This window comes from Phaenicophaeus curvirostris, chromosome 28 (assembly GCF_032191515.1).
Source record: "Phaenicophaeus curvirostris isolate KB17595 chromosome 28, BPBGC_Pcur_1.0, whole genome shotgun sequence".
NCBI lineage: Eukaryota > Metazoa > Chordata > Aves > Cuculiformes > Cuculidae > Phaenicophaeus > Phaenicophaeus curvirostris.
This window is the reverse complement of record NC_091419.1, coordinates 2,741,096-2,763,566: the sequence shown is the minus strand read 5'-3', so window position 1 is coordinate 2,763,566 and position 22,471 is coordinate 2,741,096. Positions and strand designations below refer to the sequence as shown.

Here is a 22,471-nt window from a genome sequence, read left to right as displayed (position 1 = left end):
TCCAGGGATACCTTAGAGCAGCTTCCAGTACTGAAAGGGCCTTCAAGAAAGCTGGGAAGGGGCTCTTGATCAGGGAATGCAGGGACAGTATGAGGGGGAATGGTTTTAGGTTGAAAGAGGGGAGATTCAGATGAGATCTTAGGGAGAAATGTTTTGCTGTGAGGGTGGGGAGGCCCTGGCCCAGGTTGCCCAGAGCAGTGGTGGCTGCCCTGTCCCTGGAGGGGTTCAAGGCCAGGTTGGATGGGGCTTGGAGCAACCTGATCTAGTGGGAGGTGTCCCTGCCCATGGCAGGGGTTGGCACAGGATGGGCTTTGAGGTCCCTTCCAACCCAAACCATTCTATGATTCAACCCATGAGGTGTCCTGTGTTTTCCACTAAGACAGCCTCATCCCAGTGCAGAGATTTTCTTCCACAAACCTTTATCTGCAATTTCAGGACTTAGGAATGGCTTGATGGACAGACCATCATCAGCTTCTGGTTACGAAGAAATTGCCCTGCCTGCCCTCATACTCCTTGTTCATTTGGTTTCATAAGTATTCATTACATCGTGCTAATCTGGAATACATGTGGCCAAACCCCAGCAGTGGTTCCAAATCACTGTGGAAAACAGCAACACACACACCCCCACAGTCCAAACCCCCGACCTGCGCCGTGCTCCCTCTGCTTACCTTGGTCTGGACAACCTGGGGAGGAAATTCACTCATGGCGTTCATCAGCCACCCTTCCAAACTCTTGGCAAAGTTACGAATCGCCTGGGTGAGTGTGCCTGCAAAGAAGTCTGCAGAGTTAGAAAGGCTGCTCCATCATCTTTGGACACCACTTTCTAGCTGAAGACTGCTGTGGAAAGCACAGCCTGAGATCTGGTGAGCTATGGTCTCGATTTAGCATCTAGGATATCTGCTGGGTCCGGAGATGCACTCAAACTTTTATTATTCATATTCTCCAATATCGTTACTCAAACTACTCTTCTTCCTCTTATTCTCATTCTCATTCTCATTCTCATTCTCATTCTCATTCTCATTCTCATTCTTAATTTTTTGGGGCTGAAGAACAAGTCTTATGAGGAGCAGCTGAGGGAGCTGAGGTTGTTTAGCCTGGAAGAGGCCGAGGGGAGACCTTATCATGGTCTACAACTGCCTGAAAGGAGGTTGTGGAGAAGTGGGTGTTGGTCTCTTCTCCCAAGTGACAGGTGATAGGATGAGAGGGAATGGCCTCAGGCCGTGTCAGGGCAGGTTCAGATTGGACATAAGGAAAACTTTCCTCACTGAAAGGATTCTGAGGCACCGGAACAGCTGCCCAGGGAGGTGACTGAGTCACTGTCCCTGGAAGTATTTAAAAGATGGGTAGATGAAGGGCTTAGGGATCTGGTTTAGTAGTGGACAAGGACGGTTGGACTTGATGATCTCAAAGGTCTTTTTGGACTTGATGATCTCAAAAGTCTTTTCCAACCTAGTGATTCTATGATTCTATGACTCTGTGATTCTTATTCTTGTCATATTCATGGTCTTCTGACCATCTTCCAGATTCTGAAATATGCCCTTTAAAGCCACATGTGCTCCAGCACGTAGACTGACAACAGCACCTCCAAAGGACATGACTTTCCAGCCTTGCTCAAACCAGTCTATGTGAGTCAAGGCCTCGGGGCGACTGATGCACGCACTTCACCGAGGAGCCAAATCACAGAGAATGAGTTGTGCTTCCTTGTGTATGAAGCTTATGTTTTTACCTTGACACTTAGACAAAGTCATGAAGTGTGATATGCAAAAAAACAAACCCCCCTCTACTCTGCTCCCATGAGACCCCACCTCCTGGAGTCCTGTGTCTAGTTCTGGAATTCTCAACATAAGAAAGGCTATGGAGCTGTTGGAATGGGTCCAGAGGAGGCCACGAAGATGATCCAAGGGTTGAAGAGCCTCTGCTATGAGGACAGGCTGAGAGAGTTGGGATTGTTCAGCCTGGGAAAAAACAGCTCTGGGGAGAGCTCAAAGCAGCTTCTAGTACTGAAAGGGGCTCCAGGAAAGCCAGGGAGGGACTTTTTACAAGGGTCTGGAGTGATGGGACAAGGGGGAATGGCTTTAAATTGGAAGAGGGAAGATTTCGATTAGACATTAGGAAGAAATTTTTCACGAAGAGGGTGGTCAAAGGTGGCCCAGAGCAGTGGTGGCTGCCTCATCCCTGGAGGTGTTCAAGGCCAGGTTGGATGGGGCTTGGAGCAACCCGATCCAGGGGGAGGTGTCCCTGCCCAATGGGGACTGGAACTGGGTGGGTTTTTGAGGTCCCTTCCAACCCAAACGATTCCATGATTTTACGATTCTATGAAATTTTAAAAAGCTTGGCCCGTGACATGCCACTGATGCAGTCAATGCTGCAGGAGAAATATTGCTACTGCCATAATATTTTAGCTTGCATTCAAAACAAACCCCTCTAAATTAGCTTTTACAATGGAAATCTTTGTGGCAAGTGGTAGCCAAATTGAATGAGTTGATCACTGTTTGTCAGACACAACATCCCGTGACTCAGCCTAGTGAGAAGCAGGAGCTGAGCTGGAATCAGGGCCACCCGTATTCTCCCGACCACACTGAGGATACTCACTGGGCACTGGTCTGAGCACGTCTGGGATGAGGATCTCCACCAAGGCCTGGTACAAGATGTGGTCACAGCTTCTCATCCATTTGAGGATGGGTTCATATTTGCACAGGGTGATCAGCTTATCTTTCGGCAGGGTCCCTTCATGTTCTTCTTCGCTGTGTGAAAAGGAGGAGGGAGGTAACATTAGCAGCAGGTTTGCTTTCAGTACATTCACCCTTCCTCTTGATTTCTGACCCAAGTTTTCAGCAGAAAAATGCCATTCGTGTTTCTTTCAAAAGAAAATGTTCAATCATTTGTGTAAGTCTTCATTATGGTTGGACTTGATGATCCGGTGGGTCTCTTCCAACCTGGTTATTCTATGATTCTATGATTCTATGACTCTGCAAGCTCCTCTCTGTCTGCGGGGCCAGAGCTCCAGCCACAGTTTTCCCTCAAATCCACATCTCCTTGGCCTTTGCTTCCTCTGTCTTCAGCCTCATGTTTATGTGTCCACGGGAACTGTACTTCAACAGAGTCATCTCAGCAAACAAAGGCTCAGCTGGTTCCTCCTTACAGACCCAGCTATGTCCAAAACCTTCACATGTCTCTCCTCTGTCCTAAACCTCCTTGGCTCCGGCAGTGGGGACATAACATTTGCCATGACCAGATTTTTGAGCAGGGTAGCTGGTATTGCTAGATCCTACAAATGGTTTCAAGGTCTTTAACACCTTCAAATGCTGAGAGAGGGGAGATTGAGATGAGATCTTAGGAAGAAATGTTTTGCTGTGAGGATGGAGAGGCCCTGGGCCGGGTTGCCCAGAGCAGGGGTGGCTGCCCCATCCCTGCAAGTGTTCAAGGCCAGGCTGGATGGGGCTTGGAGCCCCTGATCCAGTGGGAGGTGTCCCTGCCCAATATCTAGACTATCTATCTGGACTCCTGTAAAGCCACAGCATCCCTCTCTCTAAACTGGAGAGAGATGGATCTGATGGGAGGACAGTACAGTGGAGAAGAAACTGGTTGGAGGGTCATATTCAGAGAGTAGCGGTCAATGGCTCAAAGTCCAGATGGAGATCTGTGACTAGTGGTGTCCCTCAGGGGTCTGTACTGGGACTGATGCTGTTTAAAATCATCAGTGATACTGAGAGCAAGATCGAGGGCACCCTCACCAAGTTTGCAGATGACACCAAGCTGAGTGGGGCAGTTGCCACAGTGGAAGGATGGGATGGCATCCAGAGGGAGCTGGACAGGCTGGAGAAGCGGGGCTGTGAGAACCTCATGGGGTTCAACAGGGCCAAGTGCAAGGTCCTACACCTGGGTCGGGGCAATCCCCGATTTCAGTACAAGATGGGGATGATGTGATTGAGAGCTGCCCTGCAGAGAAGGACTTGGGGTGCTGGTTGATGAGAAGCTCAACATGAGCTGGCAATGTGCGCTCACAGCCCAGAGAGCCAACTGTATCCTGGGCTGCATCAAAAGCAGCATGGCCAGCAGGGTGAGGGAGGGGATTCTGCCCCTCTGTTCCTCTCTTGTGAGACCCTATCTGGAGTCCTGTGTCCAGTTCTGGAATCCTCAACATAGGAAGGAGATGGAACTGTTGGAAGCACCTTCCCTATGAGGACAGGCTGAAAGAGTTAGGCTCGTTCATCGTGGAGAAGAGAAGGCTGTGGGGAGATCTTACAGTGACCTTCCAGTACCTGAAAGGATATACAAGAAAGCTGGAGAGGGACTTTCATAAAGGCTTGTGGTGATAGGACAAGGGGGAATGGGGATAAACTGGAGAGGGGTAGATTTGGGCTTGATATAAAGAAGAATTTCTTCACAATGTGAGTGGGGAGGCCCTGGAACCGGTTGCCCAGGGAATGTGGATGTCTGATCCCTGGAGGTGTTCAAGGCCAGGTTGCATGGGGCCTTGGGCAGCCTGATCTAATGGGAGGTGTCCCTGCCCATGGCAGGGGGGTTGGAACTAGATGATCTTTAAGGTCCCTTCCAACCCAAACTATTCTATGACTCTATGATATTTGTGTATATCCCACAAAGCAGGGGTGGGAGTGCTTTATTTCCCTGTCCCGATCATGAGCAGTGGCAGGGAGAGGCACAGCCTTAGCAAGAGGCATCAGCTTAGACAGAGCCCTGTGGAAACGCTGTCTCCAGCATCCACGAGAGCCTGGTGGTACCCAGCACAGACTCTCTGTGCTTGCAACACACCTGGGAGATACATCTTTAACTAAAAGAGACTTTTCAAAGAAAAGCTACTGCAGTTCTTTGTGGGAAAATATCCATTGGGTAACATCTACTGAGGACAATAGGGCCATATTCTACAGATTATTATAGGATGTTCGCTTATTACTCAAACTTCTACCATTTTCCTTCTGAATATAGAATGTCAGTACTGGAACTCCTTACAGAATCAGTGGGAGTGGACAATGTAGACTTATAATATAAATTTTAACAAGAAAACTTTGTTTTCTCTCTTTTCACTATTCCCATCCCCTGTCTCCTGGCGGCAGACTGCCAGGGCATAAAAGATGAAGAAAAGGCAATAACAATGACCCGGGCGGGAGTACAAAGATCAGAGTAGCTTCATTTGCCATTATCTGCCTCAAAACACCTAAAGATCCAGCCAGCCATCCAAAGACACGAGTCAGTTGAGATGTCACTAAAACCTCAGAGTCTGAGCTGTCACTTGAGACTGAGACCTAATGACATGGGATCGTTACTGGCTGCTCCTGCTGATTGTTTATGAAATCCATCCAGACACTCCCTGCATTCTGGATTCAGCAGTGTTCCAGGAGGTATAAGACTTGTAGATGAGCGTAATCAGAGCAGATGCTTTCCTCTGAGGGGGGAACCTTGCATGGTCACTACAATATTAAACACTGTGGACACTCTTTCTAATGATTCTGCAGGGAAGTAAGTACTTTCAAGTCCTACAAAGCTGTCACAATGCCTAGTGAAGCTGAAAACATGCATTTTTAAAAGATAAAACACCACTGAAAAATGGAGCTTTCGGAAACAATCAAAGTGCAGCAGCGTACCTGGATGGCAGGGCAGCAGAGCTGTCACTAGATGGTGTTTTAGGATTCCAGAACGATTGCCACAGTTTCTCGATATAATGAAATTGAAGATTCATTACAACATCCAAAGTTGCCTAAAAACAAAGACCACAATTCATTAGCTGCTCTCCTGGCACCTTGTCACGCAGTGTAAGCATAAATGTAATGTGCTGCCATTTAGATTAAATACTTTACAAGAAAAAAAATGGGAAGGGCATTGTTTCAATCATCAACATAACATTAACCAGGTCACACAATGAAAATATATAACATAATGTACGATACTTGAGCCGTGATACCTAGCGAATCATGGAATCATGGAACAGTTTGGGTTAGAAGGGACCTCAAGGCCCATCCAGTTCCAGATCCCTGCCATGGGCAGGGACACCTCCCACGGGATCCAGTTGCTCCAAGCCCGATCCAACCTCACCTCAAACACCTCCAAGGATGGGGCAGCCACTTCTCTGGCCAACCTGGGCCAGGCCTCCCCACCTTCTTTGTGAAAAATTTCTTCCTAATGTCTAATCGAAATTTTCTTCCTTCCAATTTAAAGCCATTCCCCTTTGTCCTATCACTCCAGGCCTTTGTAAAAAGCCCCTCTCCAGCTTTCCAGGAGCCCCTTTCAGTACTGGAAGCTGCTCTAAGGTCTCCCCAGAGCCTTCTCTTCTCCAGGCTGAACAACCCCAACTCTCTCAGCCTGTCCTCGTAGCAGAGGTGCTCCAGCCCTTGGACCATCTTTGTGGCCTCCTCTGGACCCATTCCAACAGCTCCATAGCTTTTCTTATGTTGGGGATTCCAGAACTGGACACAGGACTCCAGATTAGGTCTCATGAGAGCGGAGCAGAGGGGCAGAATCCCCTCCCTCACCCTTCTGGCCACGCTGCTTTGGATGCAGCCCAGGACACAGCTGGCCTTCTGGGCTGCAAGTGCACGTTGGCAGCTCATGTTGAGCTTCCCTATTACATTCTAGTTTTCCTAAGAGCAGGATATGTGATGAGCTTGTGAATTATATCCCACATCAGTTAATAAATCCAATTTAAAATATTCAAAATAATCACCTCACAGTGTCTCCTGTAAAGAAGCTGCAGGGTTTTCACGTCATTCATGGTGACCCCTTCTTGTAACAGGACGTTACCGAGATCAGGGGCTGGGAACTCGGGAAAGACGTGGGTTACATCTAGGGGAAAAAAAAAAAAAAGGTTGGGAGAGATGGTAAGAGTTAGGAGCACCCAGTTCTGCAGGACTACGGATAAGCTCAAGGTGCTGCCATCACTGGTTTAATGTTTCAGTGGGATAAAACAGGAGAAAAGAGACCGATAATCTACTGCCTGCCCTGATTCATGTTGGTATACTGGGAAAAAGTGAACAACTGCAGTCCACTTATTCTGTGGGGAAAGAAAAGCAATTTCTTTCTCTCTGTAATAAAAGAAACAAAAAATACATTGTCCTCATCTACCATGCTTCCCGCTAGATCTTCTCCAAAGTCTGAAAAATCTCTTTCTGGTATTTTGAGAGTCCAATGGAAAATATAATTGGACAGTAGAGGTATCAGGAGCAGTTGTAGTTCAGAAAAGGGCTGGAGCTGGCTGGGATTTGGTATCTCCACTGGAGGTGGTGGAGACATGTAGAACCATGACCAGCAAAGCTGGAGAGCTCGTCTCTCAAGGAGAAGGTCCAGACGGATTGTTTGTGGTGGGATACACATTGCAGCCCTTTCAATGAAGAGAATCGCTCCTCTTTCTCTGGCTGCCGGTCTTAGCAAGGCCCTTCAGGACCTCTGCTCCTTTCATCCAATTGGGATGAAACCAGATGGATTAAAAACCTGCTCAGGGGGAACCGACAGACCAAAAAGCACAAGGAAAAGCTTCCTGTGGGTAAAGGAGTTGGCAAATACACTTAGGAAGTGTGATGTTACAAGAGCTTATTAGAATATATACTATATATATATATATATGAATAGATACTATATATAATATATGCATTACAAAAGCTTATTAAAGTATATATTAATTAGTATACACACGAGCTATATATTAAATATGCACAATATATAGCATGTATCTATATACAAAATATATAATACTGTAGATTTATTATTAAAACAAACACATGGAGAACAGCAGGGGCTGGCTGGACAAGGTGTTTCCATCTTCTTAAAGCTCCAGGGCCCAGACGTGAGCTACCTAACCCATTGAAGCAGTTTCCTCACCTATGAACTGCTGATGGTGTTGACTTTGAGCAGCGACCGATTGCTCCGGCGTGGTGTGTGGGTTACTCTGGGACCCGCTCTCTGCCATGCCATCCATCTTCTGCACCGGTCGATACCTGCATTTAGAGCACAGCTTGGGATTGACAGGGGCACGTGCAAACCCACGCATGTTATTCACAATGTGCTCATGCAGGCTTTTGCATTCGTCAGGTAATACAGGAGGTTACACTCAAGGACAGCATTTTTTAGGGCTGATTTCTTCTATCATTTACTCAAGTGGAGGGGGAAAATGAGAACCTCCTGTTGAAAAGCACTCTCCAAGAGAGAATTAAAGGGGTTAAGAAGTTTGCACAAGGTGACACAAAATAGAGCCACAGAGCTGGAGTGGGTGCCCAAACACTTGAGAGCTGATTTTTGCATTGTCTTTCTGTTTGGGAGCTGAAGAGAGAAATTCTGCTCCTTCTTTACTCTCACAAGAAGCAGAAGTGTCTGCACTTCCAGAAGACAATTCCAAATTCATTTGCACATTGTTTTTTATATTCAGAATTACTGAGACACAAGACCAACTACAGCACCATTTAGCTTGCACTGTTGCGCAAAAGAAACCTCAAAATCCAAACCCCAGAACCCACCCCTGCACCACACAAGCCCCGGGGACCTTTACACCGAATTGGCCCCAGTAACTCCAGAGCTGAGGTCCTAATGCAGCTTGGCCAGAGGGAGGCAGTGAAAAGCAGCACATTCTCCGTCACAGCAAGGCTGGGTCAAGCCACTGACAAAAATTCTAGGCAGGTAAGAGCTGCTTCATAGAATGGTAGAATGGTTTGGGTTGGAAAGGACCTTTCAAGGCCATCTGCTCCACCCCCATGCAGTGAGCGGGGCCACCTTCCACTCAAGCACATTGCTTAGAGCCCCTTCCAACTTGACTTTGAATGGTTCCAGGGATGGGACATCTACTGGCATTGGTTTTGGACCTTTCCACTACTCAGTGACTTACAGAAACCTTTTCCACAGCAGGGATCCGGCACTTCAGCAACACTTGGGTTTGATCCGTCCCAACACGCTCCCAAGCCAAGTCCCAAGATGGGGTCTGCAGCTTTCTTTGAGAAAGGACCTGTGCCCGTGGCAGTATTGGGGACACCGCTAACGAGCTCCAAGACACTGGGAGCACCTACCTCTGCTTCTGGTGGATGGGCTGCTGCCTCATTGCCATGTACTGGGTGTCCTCCTGCAAGCGGTTCAGCGGAGACTCTGGTTTTAGACGGATCCCATAATAATGATATTTGGAGTTTCCCCTGGAAGGATCAGCATTGGAATTGCTCAGTTTAAGCTACTCAATGGAAGGGACATCGTAGCCCTGCAGCTGACTTTCAGGCTTTTTCTGACAATTACACCCTGCTCCTTACAGCTCGCGCCGCTTGGCTCCCAGGCCCTATTAGAACGGTTGAACTAATGAACTAATAGATGCCATCACCCCCTCTAAAATTTCAAACCACATGTCACAAAGTTCAGTGACATCTGCATTTAAAACCCAGCGAGGTTTGTTCCAAGTAACCCATGGTAACTGGAGAAGAGACGAATGTTACAATACAAAGTTATTAAACAGAATGACAGAAGGACCTCAGGGGACTCTTTGCCATTTGATTAGGGTTTAAGGGTTTGTTTTTGCCATAAAAATGAACTCTCATCTTTATCTGGACTCAGATAAAACAAGCCTGACTGAATAGTCAGCTGTGATAAGAAAAATGCCTTTCTGTTGCCAGCACTTTCACAGCAACGGCAACTTTTGATGTGGTTTTCTTCCTGAAGTTGCTCATTTTTGTAGGTTTTGTCAAATTTGAAAGCTTTTTGCAAGCAGAAGAGGCTCTAATTCTTCCTCTGCTGGTCAGTAAAGCTGCTGTGATGCTCCTTAGGAGAAAGTCTTTCCATCACTTTAGACAGCTGTATCAGTTAAAAAGGTTTTTTTCCACCAAACTGGAATTATTCAGTCCTCAAGCATCTGCTTTTGGAAGCGAGAAGGACAATTCTGCAGCCATGGATACATGACAACAGTATGTCCAGCTCAGCTTTAACCAACGTGTCGCTAGCAGTGGCTGAGCTGAGTCCTCAGTGGGAGAGGAGACCAAGGCAGGGGAGCAGCGCCCAGGTCTCCGCTTACTGGGGATGCTTAAAATCCATTTGCTGTGTCATTATGACAGGCTTGGAAAGCACCTTAAATCAATGAGGCTTCCCACGAGAAGATACATTTAGGTAAAACTATATTAAAATGACATTTAACAGAGGAGTATTTGTCGAATAATTAAGTCTTCCTTCCCTATTAAGGGGATTTTCTCTTTTCAAGGGGATGGGTGGATGGTTCAGCCTGTGTCGCAGTGGCAAAAGGCTTTACACACACTGAGTGCTCAGGTAGGAAATACGCTTCAGCCATGGCTTAAGTGATTTGAAGTACCTGCAAATAAAATAACAGTTGCATTTCTAATCTAAATGAATGGATAAGAAAACAATGGTGGACAGTTCTTCCCATATTTATGGAGGTTTTCCTCCTTCTCAGCCTGCACATCTGCAATGTTAAGTGGGTTTTTTGCTTATTTTTCTTTAATCATAGAATCATTAGGTTGGAAAGGACCTTTGAGATCATCAACTCCAACTGTACCTGTCCACTACTAAATCATGTCCCCAAGTACCTCATCTATCTGCCTTTTAAACCCCTCCAGGGATGGGGACTTGTTTGTGGATGACACTAAGCTGGGTGGAAGTGTCGATCTGCTGGAGGGTCAGGAGGCTCCAAAGGGATCTGAACAGGCTGGACCGCTGGGCTGAGACCAATGGGATGAGGTTTAACAAGGCCAAATGCCGGGTCCTGCACTTGGGGCACAACAACCCTTTGCAGCTACAGACTAGGAGAAGTCTGGCTGGAAAGCTGCCTGGAGGAGAAGGACCTGGGGGTGTTGGTTGACAGCGACTGAACATGAGCCAGCAGGGGCCCAGGTGGCCAAGAAGGCCAATGGCATCTTGGCTTGGATCAGAAACGGCGTGACCAGCAGGGCCAGGGAGGTTCTTCTCCCTCTGGACTCGGCACTGGTGAGACTGCTCCTTGAATCCTGTGTTCAGTTCTGGGCCCCTCACCACAAGAAGGATGTTGAGGCTCTGGAGCGAGTCCAGAGAAGAGCAACAAAGCTGGTGAGGGGGCTGGAGAACAAGAGGAGCAGCTGAGAGAGCTGGGGGTGTTTAGCCTGGAGAAGAGGAGGCTGAGGGGAGACCTCATTGCTCTCTGCAACTCCCTGAGAGGAGGTTGTGGAGAGGAGGGAGCTGGGCTCTTCTCCCACGTGACAGGGGACAGGACGAGAGGGAATGGCCTCAAGCTCTGCCAGAGGAGGTTTAGGCTGAACATTAGGAAAAAAATATTTCACGGAAAGGGTGATTGGGCACCCAGAGGCTGCCCAGGGAGGGAGTTGAGTCACCTTCCGTGGAGGGATTTAAGGGACAGGTGGACGAGGCACTGAGGGACATGGTTTAGTGTTTGATAGGAATGGTTAGACTCAATGATCCGGTAGGGTCTTTTCCAACCTGGTGATTCTATGGTCTCCCTGCACAGCCTCTGCCAGTGCCTGAGAATCCTTTCTGAGAAGAAATCTTTCCTAATGTTCAACCTAAACTTCCCCTGGTGCAGCTTGAGGCCATTCCCTCTTGTCCTATCACCTGTTACTTGGGAGAAGAGACCAACACCTACCTCTCTGCAACCTCCTTTTAGGTAGATGTAGAGAGCAGTAAGGTCTCCCTTCAGCCTCCTCTTTAATCCCTGATGGGATTAAAGATTTTCTCTCCTCTAAAGAAACTATTTCAGAGATCTTGCACTTGAATCAATCTTCAGAAATCCAAGCTCTCCCCTGCTCTACTTATGACTGTTGCCTCCACGCTCCAGCTGTGGAATGCCCTGGACACATCCGGTTTTGTTCCTGTTTAGAAGCCCAAATACCTAAGTTTGCATATAAAATCTGACACAATCAGAGCAATCACTGTCTCTATAGTGTATTAATTACTTTTCTAAATTAGAAACTGGGATAAAATACTAAACCCAGCTGTGCAGAAGCTTTGGATGCTCCCTTGAAGGACACGTATGTCACTACAGCAAGTATACTTTTTTTATGTTATGCTTTTGTTGTAACATCATATGGATCTTTGATGTATTAAAAGCATAAATTCTGTCACAAGATTCAGCCTGTTGCTCTGGGCATCTAAGAAAGAAGCTATTTGCATGTACAGTTTGTGGGCATCAAGGATGTGGGCATGGATTCTGTTCTCATCTGTGAGGGAGGAACATTACTGGACCCTAAGGAAGAAACCATTTCCCACACCAGAACTGTGGGCTCTGCAGCTGACAAGAGCAATTGTGAAGTCAAGTAACTTCATCTTTCTGAGACAGCAGTGGAATGAGAAGAAGCCTAAGTTGAAACAAAATATTCTTAGAGCCCTTAGGAAATGGACTTGGACCAAATTTCACTGCATGGCTGGACAAGATACTGGCACCACAGACCTGGTGTCTGAAGTTAACTGTATTGTCAAGCCTCTCGCCCTGCTGTTTCACAGTGAGAAAGCAGCTTTGCCTCACAGCGTATGGAAATTACCTCTGTGCTTCAGAATAGCAAAGTTTTTTGCCACCAGATGACAGCTGGTCATTTCCGTAGCTCTTGGAAAGACCTGTGCCTGCTCAGTGATGCTCAGGAAGATCCCGGTATAGAGGAGAGAAGTTGTAGGCAGGTTTTTTGGGTTCATTTCAATGTAAATTCATACCAACCTGGTTCCCAGGCGGCGAGTCCTCAGCCCCATAAACACCGAACGGATCAGTTTTCCGAAGGAAGCGGCGTTCACCGGATCCAGCTTGTGCTCCTGACAGTGCCGCAGGTAATGGTTGTAGAGAGAGCTCCTGGGAAGGCTGACACCTTCCGCCGTCTCGTAGTTGTCCAACAACCACTGGAGCTTTATGTACGGAAAACATAAATAAATGAAGAACACATGAAAGTCTAAAGAGGGCTGCAACAGCTGCGTAAAACAATGTCAACTCTTAAATGTCAGCAGAGCCCATCTGACATTAAGAGTTCAAGAGAACTCAGTGCTGGGCAGGTAATTCAAGTGGTACCTATGCTGGTTTTGTTCAAGTAAAAGTAAAAGGCCCCCCAGCCCAGAGCCAACAACCCAAGCAAAGATGCTGTCAGATTGTGCAAGAGCTTTAAACCACCGTCCGCCTGCCATCCCCGTGTCCACCTCGGATTCGGATGAATTCCTGCAGAGCCAAAATAAAGCTGTAAGAACTTGCATTTTCCAGGAATAAAGATGTCAAGATGCTGCCTAAGAAGAATACATTTTAGGCAAACCAAATATGCTGCAAAGGCTTTATTAATTTGGAGATTGGCATGTCTGAAACTGTTCCCTTAACAATAAAATTAGCGGTTACCAAAGCAACCTGAAATATCCGAGGGGGTCCATCTATTTTTCTAAATTTACTACCTGAACTTCTTCTGACATTTCTGTTGATTAAAGTTTGCCATTAGATATGAATTATTTATACCCAGCTGGCCTGAAAGGGCAGGCCTGGCACGCAATGCCAGCACAGGAATTAAAATGCAGAAAGACAAAACGCCTGATCTCTTTTAATTGGCTTAAACAACCTCAGCACCAATAAGTGTTATATTAAGTGAGGTTTCGAAGGAACTCGAGGTACAAATGGATTAAAATCAATAGCTTTGGTAACAGCCCTTTCATTGTCGTTAGGGAGATTTGGGATTGACATTTGCAGGACTCCCTCTCCACCCAACCCTCCATCCCTGCGTGTAGGAGGCTCAGCTCCACCAGAAGCACCTGCATTCACACCAAACCAGACTCAGGTTGCGGCTGCCAGAATACGAGCCGCATCATCTCCTTACGATAAATAGTTCAAGCACATCTTGTAATTACTTAATTTTAAATTAATTAATTTAATTATATTAATTCAAAACAAACTCAGGCTAGAAATGAGTGGGATTTAACCATGCCCATGGCTGTACAAGCCAGCCTACGCTTGCATCCTCTCCACTTGTGCTCCACTACCTGGCTCTTCCCTTCCATTCTCTCTTGGTGAATCATTGAGGTCTCAATTCACTGCTACCCTGGAGTTTTAGATCAATTACTGTGAAGATACAACCTGAAATGTGCGATGACATCTCTGACACTTCACTCCTTCAAGTTATTTTCATATCCAACTGTGCTCTCGCCCAAAGGCTTTTCAGCACCTATGAATGTATGTTCTGCACTTATCATTCATGTATCCAAATTTAAACTTCTGCTACACAAAATGAGCTGAATCCAAAGCTGTACAGTTAAAACTATTTCATTCATTAGTCAGCTTTGATCCAAAGCAACCACAAGTTCAATCACAAGGGACTGGATCCATCAGCTCTGCTGGCCTTTGGTGCAGACCAGCAGTTGCCACAGCTCAAAGAGGAAAAAACAACCAGGAGTGACTGGATCCATCAGTTTTGGTGGCCTTGGGAGCAGACCAGGGGCTGCTACAGCTGGAAGATGACAAACCTCTTAGCCATCTTCCTCTCTCTCCTGCTTTTCACAGAGCTGCTTGTCACCTTCCCACCCACCTCCAGTTACACATCAGTAAAGACACTCTTTGATGTGCTCTTCCACAGACAAAGATCTCTTTGACCATCAAATTCTCAAGTCCTAAGAGGAGGTGTTTGCTAATGACCCACATCCCTTTGTGCTCTCATCTGCAGAGGAGACATCCCTGGGAAGCCCCAAAGAGCAGATTCATAGATTTGAGTTTCTCCCCTTCCCTAGTGAAGCTCTAACAAAAGTGGATCCTGGTGGTTTTGACTTAAAAGACCAGGAGCTCAGTTTTTAAGTACTCCACATCCATGCTAATCTTGGCCCAACCCCTGCACTTAAATGGTTAAGAAGGTTCTTCAGTTTTGAACCTTTTATTTATCCTATGCAAGATACTGAATGGACCAGCTCTTCATTGCCTCAACCTGCTCTAATACCAACCTTAAAAAAAAAAAAAGTTGCATGTTATTATGGAAAATTCACCTGTAGGTAAAGTCCTCTCAATTAAATTTAATCCTGGACATTTAATCCTCTACTTTGGTCTTGTGAGACCCCACCTGGAGCCCTGTGTTCAGTTCTGAAATCCCCAGCGTAAGGAGGGGGTGGAACTGTTGGAGCAGGTCCAGAGGAGACCACAGAGATGATCCGAGGGATGCAGCACATCCTGTACGAGGACAGGCTGAGAGAGTTGAGGTTGTTCAGCCTGGAGAAGGGAAGTCTGCGGGGAGACCTTAGAGCAGCTTCCAGCACCAGAAGGGGCTTCAGGAAAGCTGGGGAGGCACGTTTTACAAAGGCCTGGAGTAACAGGACAAGTAGGGAAGACTTTAAATTGGAGAGGGAAAGATTTAGATTAGACATTAGGAAGAAATTCTTCACAATGAGGGTGGGGAGGCCCTGGCCCAGGTTGCCCAGAGCAGGGGTGGCTGCCCCATCCCTGGAGGGGTTCAAGGCCAGGTTGGATGGGGCTTGGAGCCCCTGATCCAGTGGGAGGTGTCCCTGCCCATGGCAGGGGGGTTGGAACTGGATTGGCCTTGAGGTCCCTTCCAACCCAACTCATTCCATGATTTTATGATTTTCAGTCTAATCCCAAATATTTCTAGACTATTCCCTTCCTCTTCCAGCTTTCTTTTCCTGCAAGTGCCTTTTTATATTCCTTTAAACACTGCAGAGTTTCACGCTATGAACTCCCACCATCGAATCAGAAATCAATTACGAAATGCACAAAAGAGCTTAAAAAAAGAAATCAACCAGAATATAAATAATTATCAAACCAGGATTTTTCCTCTTCCTGCACCACAGTATAAGAACAGACTGGGCACTGCAAATGAGAACACTAATGATTTCTTCCATTTGTATCCCCTGCTCTGTTTACTTCTTGAATCTTGCTCAGTTAAGACACTGAGATTTTCTACAGTTCCCTTTCTGTTCATACATCAGGTTCCAATAAAATCATGACGCAGTCGTACGCTGCTTTGTTTGTTATCGGCACTACAGGGCAACATTTCAATTCCATTTCTACTCCAATTTTATTTCCATCGAGTGTTTTGATTTAAAATAAAAATCTTTAGCAAAACCCTTGTTCTTGTTCGAGTCGAGAGTGGCTCTGGGGATGGAAAAAGCAATACACGAGGATGGCTGAGAAAAGAAAAAACTTTGTTTTCTGAGAGATTTTCTTACGGGCACCTCTAAGAAGAAGAAACCAATGGTGGCACATGTTTGTGGTTCACATTTAAGGTATTTGTATTGGAGACTCAGAGGAGCGAGTTCCTACATTCCCACTCAGTCCAGCTCAGAGTTAGGAGAGAGCCTGGACCACCTGGGTGCCTGTTGAGCATCCTGAGCTCCACGATGGGGGGAAACGCTTCCCAGGAGGCCCCTGCTCGATCCCACTGACATTTTGCAGCTAAAGTTTCATGAAAACCCATATATTTTCTTCAGAAGTCTCCTTTCTAGAATAAGCACCTGTCGGCTCTGGTCCCTCGCATTGTTAAGCCTTGAGCCATCAGAATACGCGAGCACAAGCTCCACCATCTCCTGCTTTTCTCCACTGAGCAGGAGGTTCATCCTGCATTAGATCACCGCAATCCTCCCCTGGCCAAGGGAGAATTGTCCCATTTAACAGGCTTCCTACTTCTCCGTTCAGTCTCATTTTGGATGTTTCCACCCAAGCATCATTTGGGGGCAAGATCCTTTCCTCGGGGAGAAACTTCATCAGCACTAATCGAAGAGCCGTTCACCCACAAGGAAGAAACCCAGTGGGTCTGGGGGCTCTATTTTGGGATCTGGGGGGGCTGTTTTACAGGCAGTGAGGAAAGCACACATTTTCCCCTCCTCCTGTGAGCGCAATGACGTAGGAGCTGGGGGACCTCAGGCAGGTCACAGCATCCAACTCCTTCCTTAGGTGCCCAGCTCTAGGCGCTCTGTACAACAACTGTAGTCATCGTTATCACCTTTTTTCACATCATTTGCAAGCTCATAATCAGCAAAGTGTAATCCTCTGCCCTGGTGGCTCTGGAGCACCCTTGTGAGCAGAGCGTTTTCAGTAACGGTCATGGATTGCCGTGATTTCATTAGAAACATCCCGTGTCACTGGGGTAAGAGCATTAGCTTGCCTTCCAAATGTGATATTTCAAGTGCACTTAAATAACCTCTCAGAGAGTTTTTGAAGGTAAATTAAGTTATCAAGTGTGGCTTCATTGCACATTGACTTTGTTAAAACAGCATTATGTAAAAAATTCCCTCTTGACTGAGATACCTTTAGTTTGCCTTTTGCTTTTAAATAAGAAAAATCCAAACATTCCTGGCACGAAACATCTGCTGACCACAACAAAATAAACCACCACGCCAAGAATTTACAGATTTGCAAAATGGGAAATTTAAAAAGAGAGACAGAATGCTTAACGAGAAAATCTGCAGCCTTAAGACTCAAAACAATTAAGTCACAACTAACAGGGCAATCAGCATTATCTCACAACTCCCCTTCTGCTTTCAGCCTGAACAAACCACAGTCACGGCTGCTTCACTTTCTGGGTCTCAGCTCCAGCCTGACAATATCGTCTGTCAATCACATAAGCACTGAGACAGACCCTCCTCTGTCTGCATCTTTGTTGGTTTTTTAACATAAAGATGTGGGAATTGGAACATCCCAGGTAACACAGACCCTTGTAACACTGCGTGTGCTGGGGAAGACCCGCAGAGCCGTTCAGCTCTAGTGCTGTCCTATACCTGCAGCATGGAGCAGCCCCTGGCAGTCTCCATTCTCCATCTGGTGGGAGCTCCATCCCTGGAAACATTCATGGTCAGGTTAGACGGGGCTCTGAGCAACCTGCTTGAGTGGAAGACATCCCTGCTCGCTGCAGGAAGGTCGGATCAGATGACCTTGAAAGGTCACTTCCCACCCAAACCATTCGATGATTCTGCAGTTCCAGTCCAGCCTCCTTCTCAAATCAGGGCTCACTTCCAAGGAGGTCAGGTCCCTCGGATCATTCAGTCAAGACCTGAGAACACCCCCAGGCAGAGGGCGCGCAGCCTCCCTGGCAACAGCACCGACCTTCCTCCAGCTCTGGAAAGAGATTGCCTGGTCCAGTCTTGCAACGAGCTGCATTTCTGACAGGCACTGCTCGTGCCATCACCTTCTCATTATTCCCACATGCATCGCTGTGTCCTCCAGGAAGGCAAAGCAAGGACACTTCAGGTTCGTAGGGCAGCAGGGGCCCCACAGGTTTCCTTGGCTCGGGTTTTGTGCTTTGGCAGAGGGAATTACTCACCCCAGCGCTGGAGCTGCCCGGGGCAGCACGTTGCTTGTGCCTGGACCAACACTGAGCAGAGAGCTGATGTGTACACACATGCTCAAGAAGTAGTTTATTTGCTTTAGAATTTCTAAGAGAACTTAAGCCTTACACCAAACTATTAACCATGACCCGAGAAGAAAGATGTTAAGTCCTTTACCGCTACCCTGCAAGAGAAGGGTTGGGAAGATCTGATCAGAGGTTGGATCGGGCCCCAACTCCATCCTACGCAGCCTGTGGTCACATGGAATCTCTTTTCTATCTTTGCTTTATTTCCTTTGCCCTTTTCTTGCTTTTTTTCAGCCCTCCTTCAATACCACACCACAGTCCACCCCATCCTGCTCTACTCTGTCCCATTCTGCGCTGCGATGAACAAGAAACATTCTGCAGAGCAATATTATCCTTAAACAAATCTGCGTGGCACTCGGGCACAGCACAGGGGTGTGAGCAAGGCCACGGCTTGGGACAGGAGGGAGGCACAAAGATGCTCAGTACCAGCCTGATTCTGCAAGTTTGTGTTTCCCCCACTACAACCAGGAACCTTCAATTTCTAGAAGGTGAAATAAGGATCAGGCTCATTCATGGCCTGGAGTTTGGCATCAGCTTAAGAGAATCAGACTATTCCATGTCATGTTCATTTCATTTTGGGTGAAGAGAGCACAGAATTTATTTGCAGGACCAAAGAACGACAACAGATCCATCCTCAAACACAAAGCAAAAGGAAATCTGTTAGAATAAAGAAGCATCACTTTGTGCACTGTGATTTATCAGTGCAGAACATGCTTTAGTCTAATCCAAACCACAGCAAAGTCAATGCAAGTCCAATGACTTCAACAGGCCTTGAATTAGACTCTTCCAGTCTCACCCAAGCATGTGCTCATGGTGAAGCATCACAGCATGGGAACCACAAACCACGATGCAGAAGGGCCAGTAGGATAGAGGGAACTTCACACAAAGCAGGGAAACTTGGCACAGTGGGAAGAGAGAGGTCTAGCAAGCGGATTAAGCAAAGCATTGTCACAATAATGGTCTTCCTGAGGCACAGAAAGAGGCAATAAAGGCATTCACAGGCATCGGCTTTTGGTACGCCCTGGCTATGGGGTGTCTATTACGATCCACATCGAGCTATCGCTGTGGAATTGCAAGTTCTTTTCCAGCCACCTTTCATTTCCAGTGAAAGGACAGAACTTCCTCAAATGTGTTTATCGAATTGCCAGCAATTTCCATTGCAAGGCAGATGAAATAAATAAATAAACACAGGGCGGAGGCAGTGAGCAGAATCCAGAGCATCCCATAAACAAACATTTACACCAGGGCACTTTTTTCAGATTTGTGTTTCTCGGGAACAGGCTGCTTTGGGCAGCGCAGCTGAATCCCAGGCTGCTTTGGGCAGCGCAGCTGAATCCCAGGCTGCTTTGAGTGGCTTGTGCTGCTGAATACACCAAAGGGTTGCAAAGAATGCTCCCACCAAAGCAGGAAAAAGGTTGTAAATTCCGATTGTAACTTACATGGCTGTTGAGCAAACTGCTTTTGTGTGATGTAATCCCTTCAGTTTTTTGTAGGTTTTCAATCGCCATTTCAAGCTAAAGAAAATGCGCACAGGGGAAAAAAAAAGGGAGGGGGGTGGAAAGAAAAAGAAAGGAAATCAGATAGTTAGCAACAGCCAGGGTTATTATTTCTTTAATATTTGAATGATTAATGCTTTACATCTTGTGAAAAAGAGGCAAACGGATGAGGCACAGTCCTTATGGGATGAAGCTGCAGAGATGTTATTGTGTGGCATGCAAACGGACAGCACGGCAGGAATCCCTGTCAGGGTGAAAGAGCGAGACCGGGCTGGGGACTGATCCTCCACTACCTGCACTGCCCATTTATAAAAGAAAAGCAGTTTTCCTTCTCCTTTCCCCTTCATTCCTAGACCAAACAACCACCAGACAGACATCCAGCAGCAGGTCAAAGGACGTTTACTGCAAAGAAGGTGTTTTTCACCCAGATCTTTCAAGGAAAACTGGAAGTAATGACTGCAGTTATTATCGCTTCTTAACAATTTGATAAAAATGTAATGGCAACTTCAGAAAACAGGGGCATGAGGAGAGCTGCCACACACAATGCATAAGCTGGGATGGATAAGAGCTCTTTGCTACTGAAGAGAACAGCAAAGGGACTCTGGAGGAAGAACACAGGTTTCAATTAAGTCAGCTTAATCTTGATGCTACTTGTGCTCATTCCATTGACTGCAGAGCTTCTGCAAACGAAGTCACTGTGAGCCATCCTGGCCCTTGAAAAGCCACCTTGCTTTCCTCTCCCTGGCTTCTGACCCACACTCAGCCCAGCTATGGCTGCTGCCTTGTGCCCAGACCCTCGCCTGGACCCTTCTACTCTTCACCTTTCTCCTCCTGGGGCTCCCTTGGTGACCTCTGGCAACTACTTAAGGATGGCTGCTGGCCCCGGAGCTCTGCAGCTCCTCAGCACAAGCTTTTTGCAAGTGAGGAAGGAAAAAAAGAACCCAAAACAACCCCCCATCCCCATGAAGGGACTGCCAGGAGCAGAACCTGCTGTTCCTCTCCAGCAGAGGTTCTCAAAGCCCTGTGATCTGTGCCCCGTGAGTACAGGCAGGACAAGGCTGCACTCATCAGCCAGTAAACCTTGCAGTCAGCAGCTCTCTCTAGCATCTGTCCTCACCTGACTTGCATGGTCCTAAACTCATCTGTGGGCACATGCACAAAGCATTACATCTGCCCAACGATCTGACGATGGCCTCTTTCACTACTCGTTAGCTCCCTCCACCCCAATTCCAACTGACTCATTGCATGGGGAAGACGAAGGTAGAGATAAAACCAGTCATTTATAAAACCAAGCTCTACCAGAAAGGTGAGAAGATAGAATAAATCTGATCTGACTTCTCAAGTGACATTCAACGACCTAAAATATGTTCTGGGCCACATCCACGTTTGAACAGGACACGTTGTTAAGCACCTCCATGTGTCCCTTGGTTTCCATCCATGAGTGCTGTCACTGTGGCACTTCTCAAGGATTCTAAAAGGGTCACTGATTTCTAAAAAGGGTCAGGCTAAGACTGCATGTCAGTGGTTTTAGAGAAAATTGTCTAGTACACGGTGAGGTACCATGAGGAACTAAAGGCTGGTTGCTGATACAGCCTTCAGGAAATGAGTCAGTGGCAGAGGGAGACACCGTTTCCTTCCTCTGTTCAAGAAGCCGTGAGGCACCAGTTGAGCAATGCCTCTTACGCAAGCACAGAAACACTGCCCGTCCCATACAAATGGACACCTGACATCTGCAGAAACATATACAGGGAAAAGACTAAAAGCTCTTAAACAGCCCTGCAGGAAAGTGAGGAGCTCTGAGGACCCACTTATGGGAGGTCTCAAGGATTTCCTCTCTCATATAGCCTAGTTTCAATGAAGACTAATAGTGCTTTATGGGCACAGATATCAAAGGGAATTGCTTCATGTGCTCTTTCGGCCCATTTAATGGAGCAGAATATTATTATTCCAGCTGATATGGAGGAGGGGCTTCTTTAACTATTTGGAGGTTTAGTGTACATGTTCTCTACTAAATATCCCTCAGCTCTTACACCACTGCCAACTCCAAAGCACCATCTTGTTCCCAGTCTCCTCTGATGATATTCTCCTTGCTTTCGCTTCCAAGGTCTCAGTGTTGGCTCCACCTCAAGCACTGAACATCCTCCAAGCCCTCTTATTTCCCCATTCCCTTCAGCTGCATCTCAGTTGCCAAGTCCCCACTTTGCTGGCCACTTTGCACTGCACCCCCAAGGCCACATGCAAACGTTGTGGCTTCCTTGCCTGCATCTGCAGGAGCTGTACTTGTCTCTCTGTCCCCAAAGCTCTTAATCCTGCCCCAAATACATTCTGCCAGGACCACTGCCTCTCCACCCTCCTTAACATCAGCTTTCTCTATTCTATGTTTACGTAAGACATTGCCACGGTAAATAATGCCCCTACCCATCGATTTGATCTAGTCACTGCTCTCCTTAGGCCTCCTGCTATCTGTCCACCCATTACCATGTGAAATTCAAAGCAGTTACCACAGCTCGCTCCATCCCCCTCCGACTCTGGTCTGTGCTGACACAAGTGAGAGCCACACACCGACCCATCCCGACGCTGCCTTCCAGACAAGTACTATTTCACCTCTTGAGCCCTTCCATGAAACCCAGTTTGTGCTAAAACACCTTCTGAAAGGTCAAACAGGCAACAGAGTGAATTTATTTCAGATGTATTTTC

At 46.9% G+C, this 22,471-nt stretch overlaps 1 protein-coding gene across 10 annotated transcripts in view; it reads right to left on the bottom strand.

Annotated features, from left to right (window-relative positions):
* The window catches only part of RFX2 (regulatory factor X2), a 72,651-nt gene that overhangs the window by 6,215 nt on the left and 43,965 nt on the right, over window positions 1-22,471 (bottom strand). For 7 of the 10 annotated variants that reach the window (XM_069878036.1, XM_069878037.1, XM_069878041.1 and 4 more), the window contains 8 exons: window positions 19,718-19,792; window positions 12,626-12,807; window positions 9,006-9,125; window positions 7,831-7,946; window positions 6,680-6,798; window positions 5,604-5,716; window positions 2,593-2,744; window positions 669-766 (listed from right to left, as the gene is read on the bottom strand). In XM_069878036.1, the coding sequence (XP_069734137.1) occupies window positions 669-766; window positions 2,593-2,744; window positions 5,604-5,716; window positions 6,680-6,798; window positions 7,831-7,946; window positions 9,006-9,125; window positions 12,626-12,807; window positions 19,718-19,792 (975 nt within the window). The remainder of the gene's footprint in view (window positions 1-668; window positions 767-2,592; window positions 2,745-5,603; window positions 5,717-6,679; window positions 6,799-7,830; window positions 7,947-9,005; window positions 9,126-12,625; window positions 12,808-19,717; window positions 19,793-22,471) is intronic. The other 3 variants (XM_069878040.1, XM_069878039.1, XM_069878044.1) reach the window with 1 other exon arrangement.